The following is a 12,339-nucleotide window of genomic DNA, read 5'->3' on the forward strand; positions in this document are numbered from 1 at the left end:
AAGATGTATAAACTGTGCAGGGGCAACATTGTGGGCCCAGCTTCAGTGCATTGGCACTGCAGTTCTACTATACACATTAGTGTACTGGGACAGGGTTGTCCAGCGCCCAGGGCAAGGATCCAGAATTGCGCCCCCTTCCTCGCTATTAATACATCCCATAGAATTAGTGTATCAAACTGTGTCCATTTTTTGCCCCTTTGCTTCACTGTGCCCAGGTCAACTCCCACTCTTCTACCGGCCCTACATGGGAGTGCATTATCAAAAATCTGAAAAACGATGTGTGGGAGTATGTGTGCTGTTTTTTGCACCTATGTTGCTGTAGGACACAGACTATGTTTACCATACAGAAATCTACCCCTTAGTGGTATAGAGCTGCTTTGAAAAAAAAAATGCACTTTGCATGCGTCCAAGCTGAGAAGCAAATGGAGTACAAATAAAGTGAATTAAAAATGTTAAAAAAGCCAGTAAGAGAGTCATGTGATGGGCCTCTCTTACAATCACAGAATTCTTTGCAGTGTTAAGTAAAGAAAACTCTCTAACTTCCCAATGGCTCTACAACACAGCCACAATTTTATAAATGGGTCTAAAATGCAGACCTCCATGACATTACTTTGTCCTGTGATGATGGGATTGTTGGCAGGAAGAACCATTGAGCACTGCTGGGGAAACAGGACATTGACACTCCCAGGAGTGTTGGTTTCCTATCAGAGTTTTGGGAACGATTGCTCATCCATGACACAGACAGCAGGGTAGGTTATTATTTAGACTATTCTTTTGCAGGCATATCTTTTGGGCAATTTAAATCTCACCACAGGGAAAATTTACTTATATATATATATATATACACACACACACACACACACACACACTAGACTGTATGTATATATATATATATATATATATATATATATATATATGAAATACACAGCCACTAACTAACCTGCCTGCCTAGTCTAGCTTAGCTTACTTTAGCTCCGTCCACTGTCACACACTATACACGGCCGGCATGTAAGCAACCCTATATAGTGTGGGGCGTGAACTTAGTCCCCTGAGCCATGATTGTCCAAAGGCACCCTGCCTTTGGCCAATTATGGCTCTCGCAGCAGAGCGCGCTGTGATTGATCAAAGTATGCAGATCAGGTGCATGCTTTGGCCAATCATCAGACATCAATGCACTGCGATCTCGCAGTGCAATATGGGGCGTTCTGCGGCGCTCAAATTTGCCACGAACGCCCCATAATATTCGCTGTTCGGCGAATGGGCAAACACACCATGTTCGAGTCCCTATGAGGAATAAACTCATATACAGCGACTTCATCAGTGTGCAACCGTTCTTTATTTACCTAGTATGTTGTTTACACAGCTGAATAGTTCAAAATCACACTCCCAAGCAAGTGAATCTGATAAGTGATTCACCCCTCTGCCTTTATCTACATGCTAGCTTTATTTAGATGCCGCCATACATGCTTTAACCTAAAGAGAGACAGTCAGAAAGCAAACAGCTTCTTTTTTAAAAACACATGCTGTCCTATGAAACAAGGTCATGTAAAAATATATTTGTAATAATATATTTGTAATTATATAACATCTTTAACATGTGTGTAAAAGTGTTATTAAAGGCAGAATATTCAGTTATTTAAAATAACAAACATGTTATACTTACCTGCTCTGTGCAGTGGTTTTGCACAGAGCAGCCCTGCTCCTCCTCTTCTAGGGTCCTCCGCTGGAGCTCCTGGCCCCTCCCATCTGCCAAGTGTCCCCACAGAAAACAGCTTGCTATGGGGGCTCCCGAGTTGCTGCTCTGTGTTTCCATTCACATACAGCCGCGGATTGGCCCCGCCCCTGCTCTCTGGCTGTGTCTGACAATAGCTCCCACTGCTGTCTCACACAATGAGAAAGGAGAGACCTGGGGCAGCCAAGGTTCTCCTGCACATTCTCTGGATCGGGATGGGGCTCACGTAGGTATTGGGGGGGGGGGGGGGGTTGAGGGTCTTCTGGTGCACACAGGAATTGTTTTACCTTCATGCATGAAGGTAAAAAACCTTGAGCCTTTACAACCACTTTAAGTGGTACTATCATTTTCCACACACAGTAGTAGTCAGCTCACCCCATGACTACTCTGTAGGATTATGGATGTGAGTGTAGGTGAGTGGTGTCTAAACTGTGCATACAATTGAAGTTATAGTATGCTAATAATGCAGTGTGGTCACTGAGTTAGTGATTCTCTCCCACACAGAGATACACATCATGAATGTGTCAGTCATTCAGAAACACACACTTTAAAGTCTGGTTAGTCATGGAGTAAAGAGGCAGTTGCACTGTTCTCATCTTCCCACTCAGCTATGAAACCCCAGTGGTAATACTGACCAGTTCAAGACCACACTAAAAAACTATAGGCAACTATTTTGCCATACTGGGCATTCTTGACGGTGAGCAAATTCACTATTCCAAATTACTGTGCAACTTTTCTTAAAGCTGAACTCCGGGTCAAAATAATTTTTATTACTTATAATGGTGTTGTGTGCTATTCTCCAGCTTTGCAGGCCTGATTCACCTACACAGTCACTTTGTTAGAGTGGTGGCCACTGTGCTGTCTATCCTCCCAGCCACCGGTCTGGTAACTTTCCCATTTTGGTTTTGTTACAGCGAGCAGTGATGTAATTACGCTTTGGCTCTGACTACATAGGGGGGTGTTAGACTTCTGCAAAGAGATCACTGCATCCTCACAGATGCATGCTGGTAAGGCCCAGGCTTTTTTACTCAGGCTCTGGCCGGTTTTCAGAGAAAATTAACTGTAAGGCTTATAACATATTTTGCTGTGATGTACCTGGAATTTATTTTGCTGACTTGAGCTCACACACTACAAGGGTTAAACGTTACATTTAGAGGTAGAGGAAGAAGCTGTAATACTTATCTTATTCCTAGACCAGTGGGCTCTGGTGCTCTTCTTTCGCTGGGTTTTGGGTGGGCCCTGGCCATCCTAGGGTGCAATGCCAGACTAAGGAATGTGATGTCCTCTGCAGGCAACCACAGCTCGCTGTAGTAGGAGAACCCGGGAGTCTAATGCCCCGTACACACGGTCGGACATTCCGACAACAAAATCCTAGGATTTTTTCCGACGGATGTTGGCTCAAACTTGTCTTGCATACATACGGTCACACAAAGTTGTCGGAAAATCCAATCGTTCTATACGCGGTGACGTAAAACACGTACGTCGGGACTATAAACGGGGTAGTGGCCAATAGCTTTCATCTCTTTATTTATTCTGAGCATGCGTGGCACTTTGTCCGTCGGATTTGTGTACACACGATAGGAATTTCCGACAACGGATTTTGTTGTCGGAAAATTTTATCTCCTGCTCTCCAACTTTGTGTGTTGGAAAATCCGATGGAAAATGTCCGATGGAGCCCACACACGGTCGGAATTTCCGACAACATGCTCCGATCGGACATTTTCCATCGGAAAATCCGACCGTGTGTACGGGGCATAAGACTCCTGGCCTGAACCACCCATTGTACATGTGGCATCAGCCTCATTTCAACCGCAAGCTCCACCCACACAATGTTGCCATCATGCCATGCATTTTCCATTGCTTTATGGGAAATGTAGTTCTGGTCTCCACTACATTAGAGGTGACCTGTGAGACTTCCACCCAGTACATGGAAGTATGCATTTTTCAGAGGGACATGGTGACATCATAGGGAGTGGAAACTACAAAAAAAGTGAGGAATTCTGATTTACATTTAGTCAGCATTTTAATAAAGCCTTGGGAGAGCATCTGCAAGTCCAAACTTAGCAGGAACCTGAACTTCAATGTTTTTAAAAGAAGAAGCCTGTTCACAAAGCTCAATAGCTGAAGATCAAATGAACACATATACAACTAGGCAAGTAAGGCTCTGAACCCTACCTTCTTCTTTTCCCCTGTCCTATTCTATATAGGGGCCATACAGACAGCCTGACAACAGCAGGTTCTGCTGTGCTCTCTCAATACCCCCTTCCTTAATTTCAAACTTCACCTACAGCAAATTAAGATGTTCATGCAACTATAGCCTAGTAGGAGACAGCATGGGATCTTTGTCCAATACCACCCTTATAGACAAACTCTCATCTTGCCTCATGTTATGTGTGGCCTTGGTAGGCAATGGCTATACTGCTAATTGCAATTTATACAGTATATTCATTCCACAATGACGGGAAGAAAATATTAAATATGCTTTACACAGTAAACAGATTCTCTGTATAACATAGAAATGACTCATTTTGTCACTTCTGTTTCTGAATACTCTTGAGCATCATACCCTGGGTGAGAGGGTCCTTGCTGACGTCACTTCAGAGCTCAGACCGGTAGGAAGTGGTATGTGATTTTTCTCACTACATTAACACATTGTGCAAATGTTTCTGTGTTTAGTGCTGTATGCATGCCACTGAGGCTTCACTCTCATGGTAAAAGACACGCAAGGCTGAATACTTAACTGGAAATTGTTTATATGTTTGGAGCCTTTGCAAGTGGTATTACAGAGGGGAACTCCACTCCTGCAGCTTGATGATGTTCTTATGATAGAGCTACAGTTACAATTTATCTTCCACCACCTACAGGTGAAATGTGGTAGTGCAGAATTTCCATCTAATACAAAGGCATTCTAGGGTTTTACTTAACTTTTACTGGCTTCACTGGCTGGACACAAGTCGCTCCGACTTAGAAAAAAGTTCTTGCACTACTTTGGGGAAACTTCAACACGACTTGCATTGACTTCTGTTAAAGAAGTTGCATGCAAGCCGCAATTAAGTCGTGTGGGGATGTCGGCTTTGAAGCCGTGGCAGTGTATCCCTCTTTGCTCATCAGTTGCCCTTATTTTCAGATTTCTATAAAAAAATTCACAATTTAACTAACGAACAGGTTATAAATTAGGGTGACCAGATTTCCTTGGTTTCTGGGGACAGTCCCCAATTTTAGGGGCTATCCCCAGGAAAATAAATGTCCCGGGTTAAAGAATGTGTCCCTGATTTCTTTATAGCTTTAATAATGGTGTCCTGGCCCTGGCGACTTCAGGGTAATCCATCTTGCCAACATTTCTATGATTGGCCTGGAGTATGAACAGGGAGGATACAGTTGTGCCTGCTCCTGGCTGTGTGCAGGGTTATTGATAATGTCAGATGTAAATATTACATGGTCTTCCTGGTCAATGCCTTTTTGGCTTGTGCAGACTTTATTACATGAGGTAAGGATGTAGATTATTGGCTGCCTTGCTCTTGCTTGTGATAGTGACCTGCAGTGTACACTTGAGCCTGTATTCTTGACCTAGAGCAAAGTAGAATCTGTTTTTTTTTTTTTTTAACCCATAACCCTTTAAAGCCCTCCTACTGTTAGCACAATTTGGCCACACCCAACATTTGGGTGCTGCTATTATCCCTACCCATTTGCCCCTCCCCAATAAAAGTGGGTATGGTTGGTAGATGTCCCTGGATTTTATTTTGGAAATCTGGTTACCTTTTGATACATGTTGATTTACACTAAACATTTCATCCAACTTTTAAAGCTTAACTGAACCTTCGGTTTAAAATGGTTAAATACAATAAAGTTAAACAAAAAGGTGTTAAACGTCTATAGCATGATTTCTCAACCAGGGTTCCTCCAAAGGTTGCTAGGGGTTCTTTGAGCAATGACCAATTTCTGCCTCTCAGATCAGTTCCTACTAAATCCTGACACCATTGATCTATTTAGCTATCTATAAGGGGGTAATTCTTCACAATGACCTCAAGTGTAAGGAGCAGTCTTCCTAATAACTGTCAGACCTATGTATCATGTGTGGTATATATAGTAATTTTTATCAAGGTATTTCAAGGGTTGAGAAGGGCTGGTCTATAGTTGGTTTGACAGACAGATTTTAGCTCTGCACAGAATGAGAGTTTTACATATGTATGGTAAATAGTCGCATTCAGGCACACACTAAAGTAACTGAAAAATAGGTCTTTATTGGATATCAGTGTGTTAGAGGGCGTCCTGGCATCTGGGTTGTCAAACTGGTTCCCGAATGTCAGGGCCCATGTATGCAACTTTTCAGCCATGGCAAGCTGAAGCTCTGTTTTTGACATATTGGTTCCAAAACATGCTCACGTAGGTTTAATTCAATTGGCCCCAGACCTGGGTAGGAGTACTGATTACACTTTACATGAGAGACCTTTGGTACACTTGTGGTTCCAGGGCAAGTCCTTAAGTGGTCACTTCCCACACTTGTGGCTCATGCTACACTGGTGCCAAGATGGCACCACCAGTGAATAGGAGGAACTTACCTGATCACCCACCATCACTGAACCACCACCATTCCCACCCCAAACTGGCTCCAGACAGGGGACACTCCAGGTATAGGCTGAGCACCAATTACACACATTACTCCATACACTAAGTCAAGCATGAATGCCTATGGCCTTTAAGCAGGTGCACCCACCTTACATACTGACAATTTCAACATCCACAATTCTCATTTGTATGCTTCTTTACTGAAGGTAAACTTGAGTTGCAAAGTGAACGAACCTTGGTTTAGCACATAACAGTTCCAAAGGCATGACATTAAAAAGTCCATGAGTATGGCAGTGCCACATTCCCAAGAAAGGGTGTAATAAACTCCAAATATTTAATTGCAGTCCCAGAATTGTAGAAAATAAACCTACATCACTGTCCACCAGTTAGGTGCCATAGGATGTTTGCTGTGGAGTTCACGTGATGAATATTACCAGTGATACATCAGCTCTCCTGGCCCGAGATCTAACAGTGCCCCCAAAGGCCTTGGTATGTCCATGAGCTTACTCTGATTTCACTGCACACTGTGAGCTTCCACAATGTGTGTTAGAAGCTGCAGCAAGTCAGAGCCTGTCTCATTTCCATGCTAGAGGAAGTCCATCATCTAGCATTTTCCTCCCCAGCCTGAATGCCCCTGGCCTGCCCCTTTCATTCATTGCATTTTAGTTTTTTCAATCATGGAGGCTCAGCATCACATGTGGACTTACCTAGGGTGGTCTGCATACAAATGTCCACTCCTCCAGACTGACATCCATCTATCAAGGCATTTTGAAAGTTGCCTAACTCCTTCTAAGAGCCAGCCTGCTGCTTACACCAGGGCTGATGGCCCTTGACAGGAGTACTGATGCAGGGTGCTGTCATGTTTTCATGAAGCTATGTACAATATCCTGCCAGCCTCTCCCACAAGCCATGATCTATCTGCACTGCATAGGGAAGCACAGAGATCCAATAATGCCATCACTAGCTCTAAAATAAGGTATGTAATAAAACCAGAAAGGTTTCATTAGTACAATGATGAGGAAATGGGAAGAGACAACAGGAAATGTAGTATTTAACCTTTGCAATGCAGGAAGGATCCCCACTTCAAGAATATATATATTTATTTTTGAACCATAACCACTAAATAGTGCATGACACATGTACTTAAAGCTTAATTATGGGAAATGTAAAAAAAATAAATTCACATTGCTTCCTTAAAGTGTCATTTTTTACAGCATTGTATGGCTTGTTTTCACTGCATAATGCATGTAAGCACAAGGAAATAGCTGGTTTAAATACCAAAATAACTCATGAAGAGTACATCACATGAAATGTGCAAGCTGTAATCTTAACACAGTCATGTTCACTATTCCATACACATCTTCGGCAAATATCTACCAGAAGGTCTCTTTGACATCTGCAACATTCTCTACCGTCCTCTGTAAACCAATCCATTGGGAATACTGCTGCCTCCTGCATGCCTTCTATTTATTTTTTTGGGGGACATTTTTTTTTGTCTTGCATTTACAGTGTAGTGCCAAAGCAATGTATATTGGGCATTTTAGAAACCCAATTGGTACAGGATCCAACAAAATAAGCTATCTATAGAGCCTTGTTCCAAACCCTCAAACTTTTTTTCTGCACCACTGGAAATCAAATGTACCCCCTACAGTTGCAGAGTGGATATCTAGTGTTGGGGACACACTCACAATTCATTGATTTAAAAAAAAAAAAAACTGAGTGGTACCAGTATCTGCAACTGAAAATTGTCCCATGTAGCTTTAGGATTATCTCAATTAGATGGAGAAAAAAAATATGTCAAGTTGACCATAGACACAAACAGACTACATATCCCTGATATCAAAAAAGGAGGACCACCTGGCCCATGGTGGGGGGCGGGGGGGGGGGGGTTTGGCTGTATAATAGATAAAAGATAACTAAGGTAGGTATTTATCATAGTGGGATAAAATAAAAATATATTAATTATTTCTCAGAGGTTTCATTAAACAATAAATGTGCATACCCTATAAGATGTGAAAGTTTCTCCTTAGCCCTCAGTGTAGATATTGAGTGAAACAATTCCAACATAAAGGAGATAATGTATCAATGTAAAATGTCAGTACATACACTGATAGAGTTCTGATTTGGGTTGTCCCAAAATCTATAAGGCTGAGCAAAAGGAGACAAGAACGAAAATTACCCATATATGAGTAAACATTGGAAAATTTAAAGGTGCACATATACATAAAAATGACCATAACTCTTATCTAAAACTCACCAAAAGAAAAAGAAATTAACTAAAGACACATACATCCCATTAAAAAAAGGCAGGAATCCAGGAGCACCCAACACAGAAATAAATTAATTTTTCTGCAATGACAAATATACTCTATTTCCACAAGAAAAATGCCTCTTGTTGGGAGAAAGTTAATTAACCTTGCAGCAAAGACTGGGAAAGTGCAACTGCATGTGTTCCTAGTTCTCAGGTCCAACATCAAATGGACATATTAATTAACCTTGCAGCAACCTTGCAGCAAAGACTGGGAAAGTGCAACTGCATGTGTTCCTAGTTCTCAGGCCCAAGTTTTTGTTTTTTTTAATTGTTATATTTGCTTGAGTTATCAAAAGAAGTTGTAATTGTCTGATTTAATGAAAGATATTGTTATGTTGTCTGTCAGATTGCAGATATCCTCCGGGGAAAGTCCTCTTCTCCACGAGCTCAAAACGAGAGGTTCAAGGGAGAAGGTCGAGAGCATACTATCACTCCACCACAACACAGAGTTATAACACCCAGTCCCACTTCCATCAGTCCACCTCCATAAAGAGATATGGATCCGTTTCCTCTCCCTACCTCAGACTCAATACTGTGACCTGTATATAAGAAGGCAGTTCATCAAAGAAGATAAAGACTGCCCACTAGGATTCATGGTTTCTGGTCCTCACTGAATGACCCTACTGGCCTGGAGAACTTTAGGAAACGAGGCAATGGGCGAAATAAAGGATGTTAAAAAAGCATCAAGTTTCAGGGCACAAAAACAAACTGAGAATTCCAATACATGGGATGAGACAGGCCCCTCTCTAGTCCAAAACAATTCACTTCCACCTCAATGTTCTCTGCAAACTGCCTTTCAACATAAACCTACCAGGAACCCACAAAATACCACCATGGCCATTTTTTTTCAGCTGGAAGTCGAGATGAGTGAATTCATTCATGGACTGCTGGTTCACAGTAGATCAATGGACATAAACTTTTGCACTCCATTCATAGTCTAAATACTGTATGTCATTTAATACCCAAGTGTCAGTGTGTGCAGTTAACATTTTCTTAGCACTAGAATACTTACTAAAGACAAAATCTTTTTTTCCTTCATTTTGGAAACAATAAGGAACAATTTTTTGTCATTTGTGCCTCCGTCAAGAAATTTCTCTTCACTTTCTGTCCTGTACACACAACAGAATATGAAAGGAAATCTCCCCCAGTGAGTGTCCCCATTGAAAGGCTTCTCCTTCAGCCTTGATGACAATAGTCACTGAGACAAACAGAGGGGTTAATTTTCCTAGTGAAGACAAAGACAGCCAGAATAAACTGGAACAAGTAGAAACATGGTGCTGGAATAAATGTATCAATAGATCATTTAGATTATTATATAACCATGGTGGCTCTGGTAAGGCTGCACTTAACAAAAGGAGGGTGGCCCAGATTTAAAGAGTTGTCTGTACAAAGTCTACAAGAGAGCACCAAACAAAAGATCTGGGAGTCCAAAAGCTTTTAATGTTGATCAATATTAAAAGCTTTAGGACTCCCATGTCTTTGTGTGGAACTCCCATTGGTTTTTGTACAGGTGAATTTTCAAATTTGGGCCCCCTGCTTTTAGGACACCCCCCTTTTGTTGAGAGCAGACTTTAGATTCAATTTAAATTTTTTGAAAAAAAGTTGCCCTTATGAATCAGGATTCACATAATCTGTAATAGTGTATGCGAGTCATTATTTGCTGGAAAGCCAACAATGTACAACCATTAATTCATCCTACCTATAGGAATGGCATACAGTATGTATCAGTATGGAGGGCTGTGCTAACAATAATAGTAGCTGTGCCATGTTAAGCACTCTGGGATCATACTGCAACAGACTTTATGAAACCTTGTAGAACTGCAGTATAATGTCATTGTACCGGAACAACCCCCAGGCTGCTCACTAAGAGCAATGGGTTTTATTAAAATTGAACTGCCTGATGGCTCATTAAAGTATATGTAAAGTAAAAACCTTTGGATAGACTAAGGAATGGTTAAGAAGCTGTCAGGTTTTTTTTCCTGGGCTGCCCCTGTTCTGTTACAGGAGTGTCAAAAGTAGTGTCTTTTATAAAAGTATATTAATTACAAAAGTGTCTGGAGAGAATTACAAATAATTTGGTAGATAAGGCAGTTACCTGCCTTGTATTTCAACTACATATCTACCTTTTTTCCTGGATTTCAGCTTTAGGACACTTTGACAGTTTTTCTACATTTGGTGGATTTTCTTTGTTATATAATTTTCAAACCAAACAAAAGCTCTCTTGGCATTCAGGAACAGCTCAGGATGATATTGGAGATCATTTTCAGCCTTACAGTCCAGGGACTATTATTTGCTCATTTCCAGTACCAATAGGCCTGAGTCACAGCTTAGGGTCTGGTTTCTATATACAGAGGGCACCATGGTGATTAATGGTCATCAAGAACTGGAGGCCGTAGGTTGAGTTTCTTGTCACCTATCAGCCTGGTCATCTTTGTGATCAGTGATCCACCTTTACTACACCATGGCAATGTTGAAATCCAGCAAACCAAAAACTTTTGTAGAGGTCATGAAGAACTGGGAGGCCAACAGGTGAGTTTTGTGTCACCTATCAGCCCGGTCGTCTTTGTGACCAGTGATCCACTACACCAGGGCAATTTTTAAAAACAGCAAACCAAATCTTTTGGTAGAGGCCATCAAGAACTGGAGACCATGCCACAGGCTTCCCATTCATCTATCAGCCTGTCATCTTTGTAATCAGTGATACACATTTTTACTACGCCATGATAATGTTGAAAACCAGCAAACCAAATCCTTTGGTAGAGATGCCTCAACAATCACAGCATTATAATGTTCCACAACTTAGCTCTACAGAAACGTTATTATTTTTCAAGTGAATAGTTCAAAGGAATCAATATGAACTTCATGAACTGAGTATGAACTATCATAGACTGAAGGGATGATCTTCTTCATATCTATCTGTGACTGAGAAGAGATTATATGACATAGGAAAAACAATCGCTGTATCCCCCATTCTGTTCACGTGTATTTTGTTGCAAAGTAGAGGGTGAAAGGTAATATGGGTTTTGATACAGACTTTGCATTCCTGTAACTTATTTAATTTTTTATTATAAATATTTTTTTAATAAACCAGCTGTATGTGTCAGAAAAGAGAAAATATGGTCTTCTACAGTAATGAGCTGTGGCCAATGGCCAAGTGCAATGTTGGGTTCAGTGTGCAGGTCTGGAGCCGTAGGCCCCTTTCACATGGTCAGAACGTTCAGGTCCTGAACGGGCGCTCAATGTTAGCCTATGGAGCGGCGGATACATGTCCGCTGACATCCGACCCGGTCCGATCCGCTAAAAGCAGACGGATTGCCCTACGTTCAGATCCGTCGCTGGCGGATCGGATCGGTGAGATCTGATGAAAACTGATATGCTGTCCGTTTTCGTCCGATCTCTCCATAGGCAGAGTGAGCAGAGAGGGACCTGTCATCCGCCGGCTCAGCGGAGATCAACAGAGAGATCTCCTGCTGAGCCGGTGGACCGAGGCGGACTCCGTGGAAGCGAGGCGGTGGACCGAGGCGCCTCGCGTGAAAGGGGCCTAACTCCACTCAAAATGTTTTCTTTTAGGTAAGGGTTGGAGACATTTTTGTGTGTTTATTATTGAGGTAAAAAGTGAGATTCAAGGGCTTCACTCCATTAGGGAGGGCCTGTATTCAAAAGAATGTGCTACACCATGACAATCTTTAAATGGTTGCAGTGTTAATGGAAGGATTCAAGAGAGTCAACA

At 41.8% G+C, this 12,339-nt stretch overlaps 1 protein-coding gene across 1 annotated transcript in view; it reads left to right on the top strand.

Moving 5' to 3' along the window:
- Positions 1-11,767, top strand: part of BCL3 (BCL3 transcription coactivator) — an 81,332-nt gene extending 69,565 nt beyond the window's left edge. Inside the window, exon 8 of the mRNA XM_073602129.1 lies at positions 8,956-11,767. Coding sequence (XP_073458230.1) covers positions 8,956-9,099 — 144 coding nt within the window. The 3' untranslated portion in view covers positions 9,100-11,767. The remainder of the gene's footprint in view (positions 1-8,955) is intronic.
- The last annotated feature ends 572 nt before the right edge of the window (positions 11,768-12,339 follow it).

This window comes from Aquarana catesbeiana, linkage group LG10 (genome assembly GCF_042186555.1).
Source record: "Aquarana catesbeiana isolate 2022-GZ linkage group LG10, ASM4218655v1, whole genome shotgun sequence".
Classification (NCBI taxonomy): Eukaryota; Metazoa; Chordata; class Amphibia; order Anura; family Ranidae; genus Aquarana; species Aquarana catesbeiana.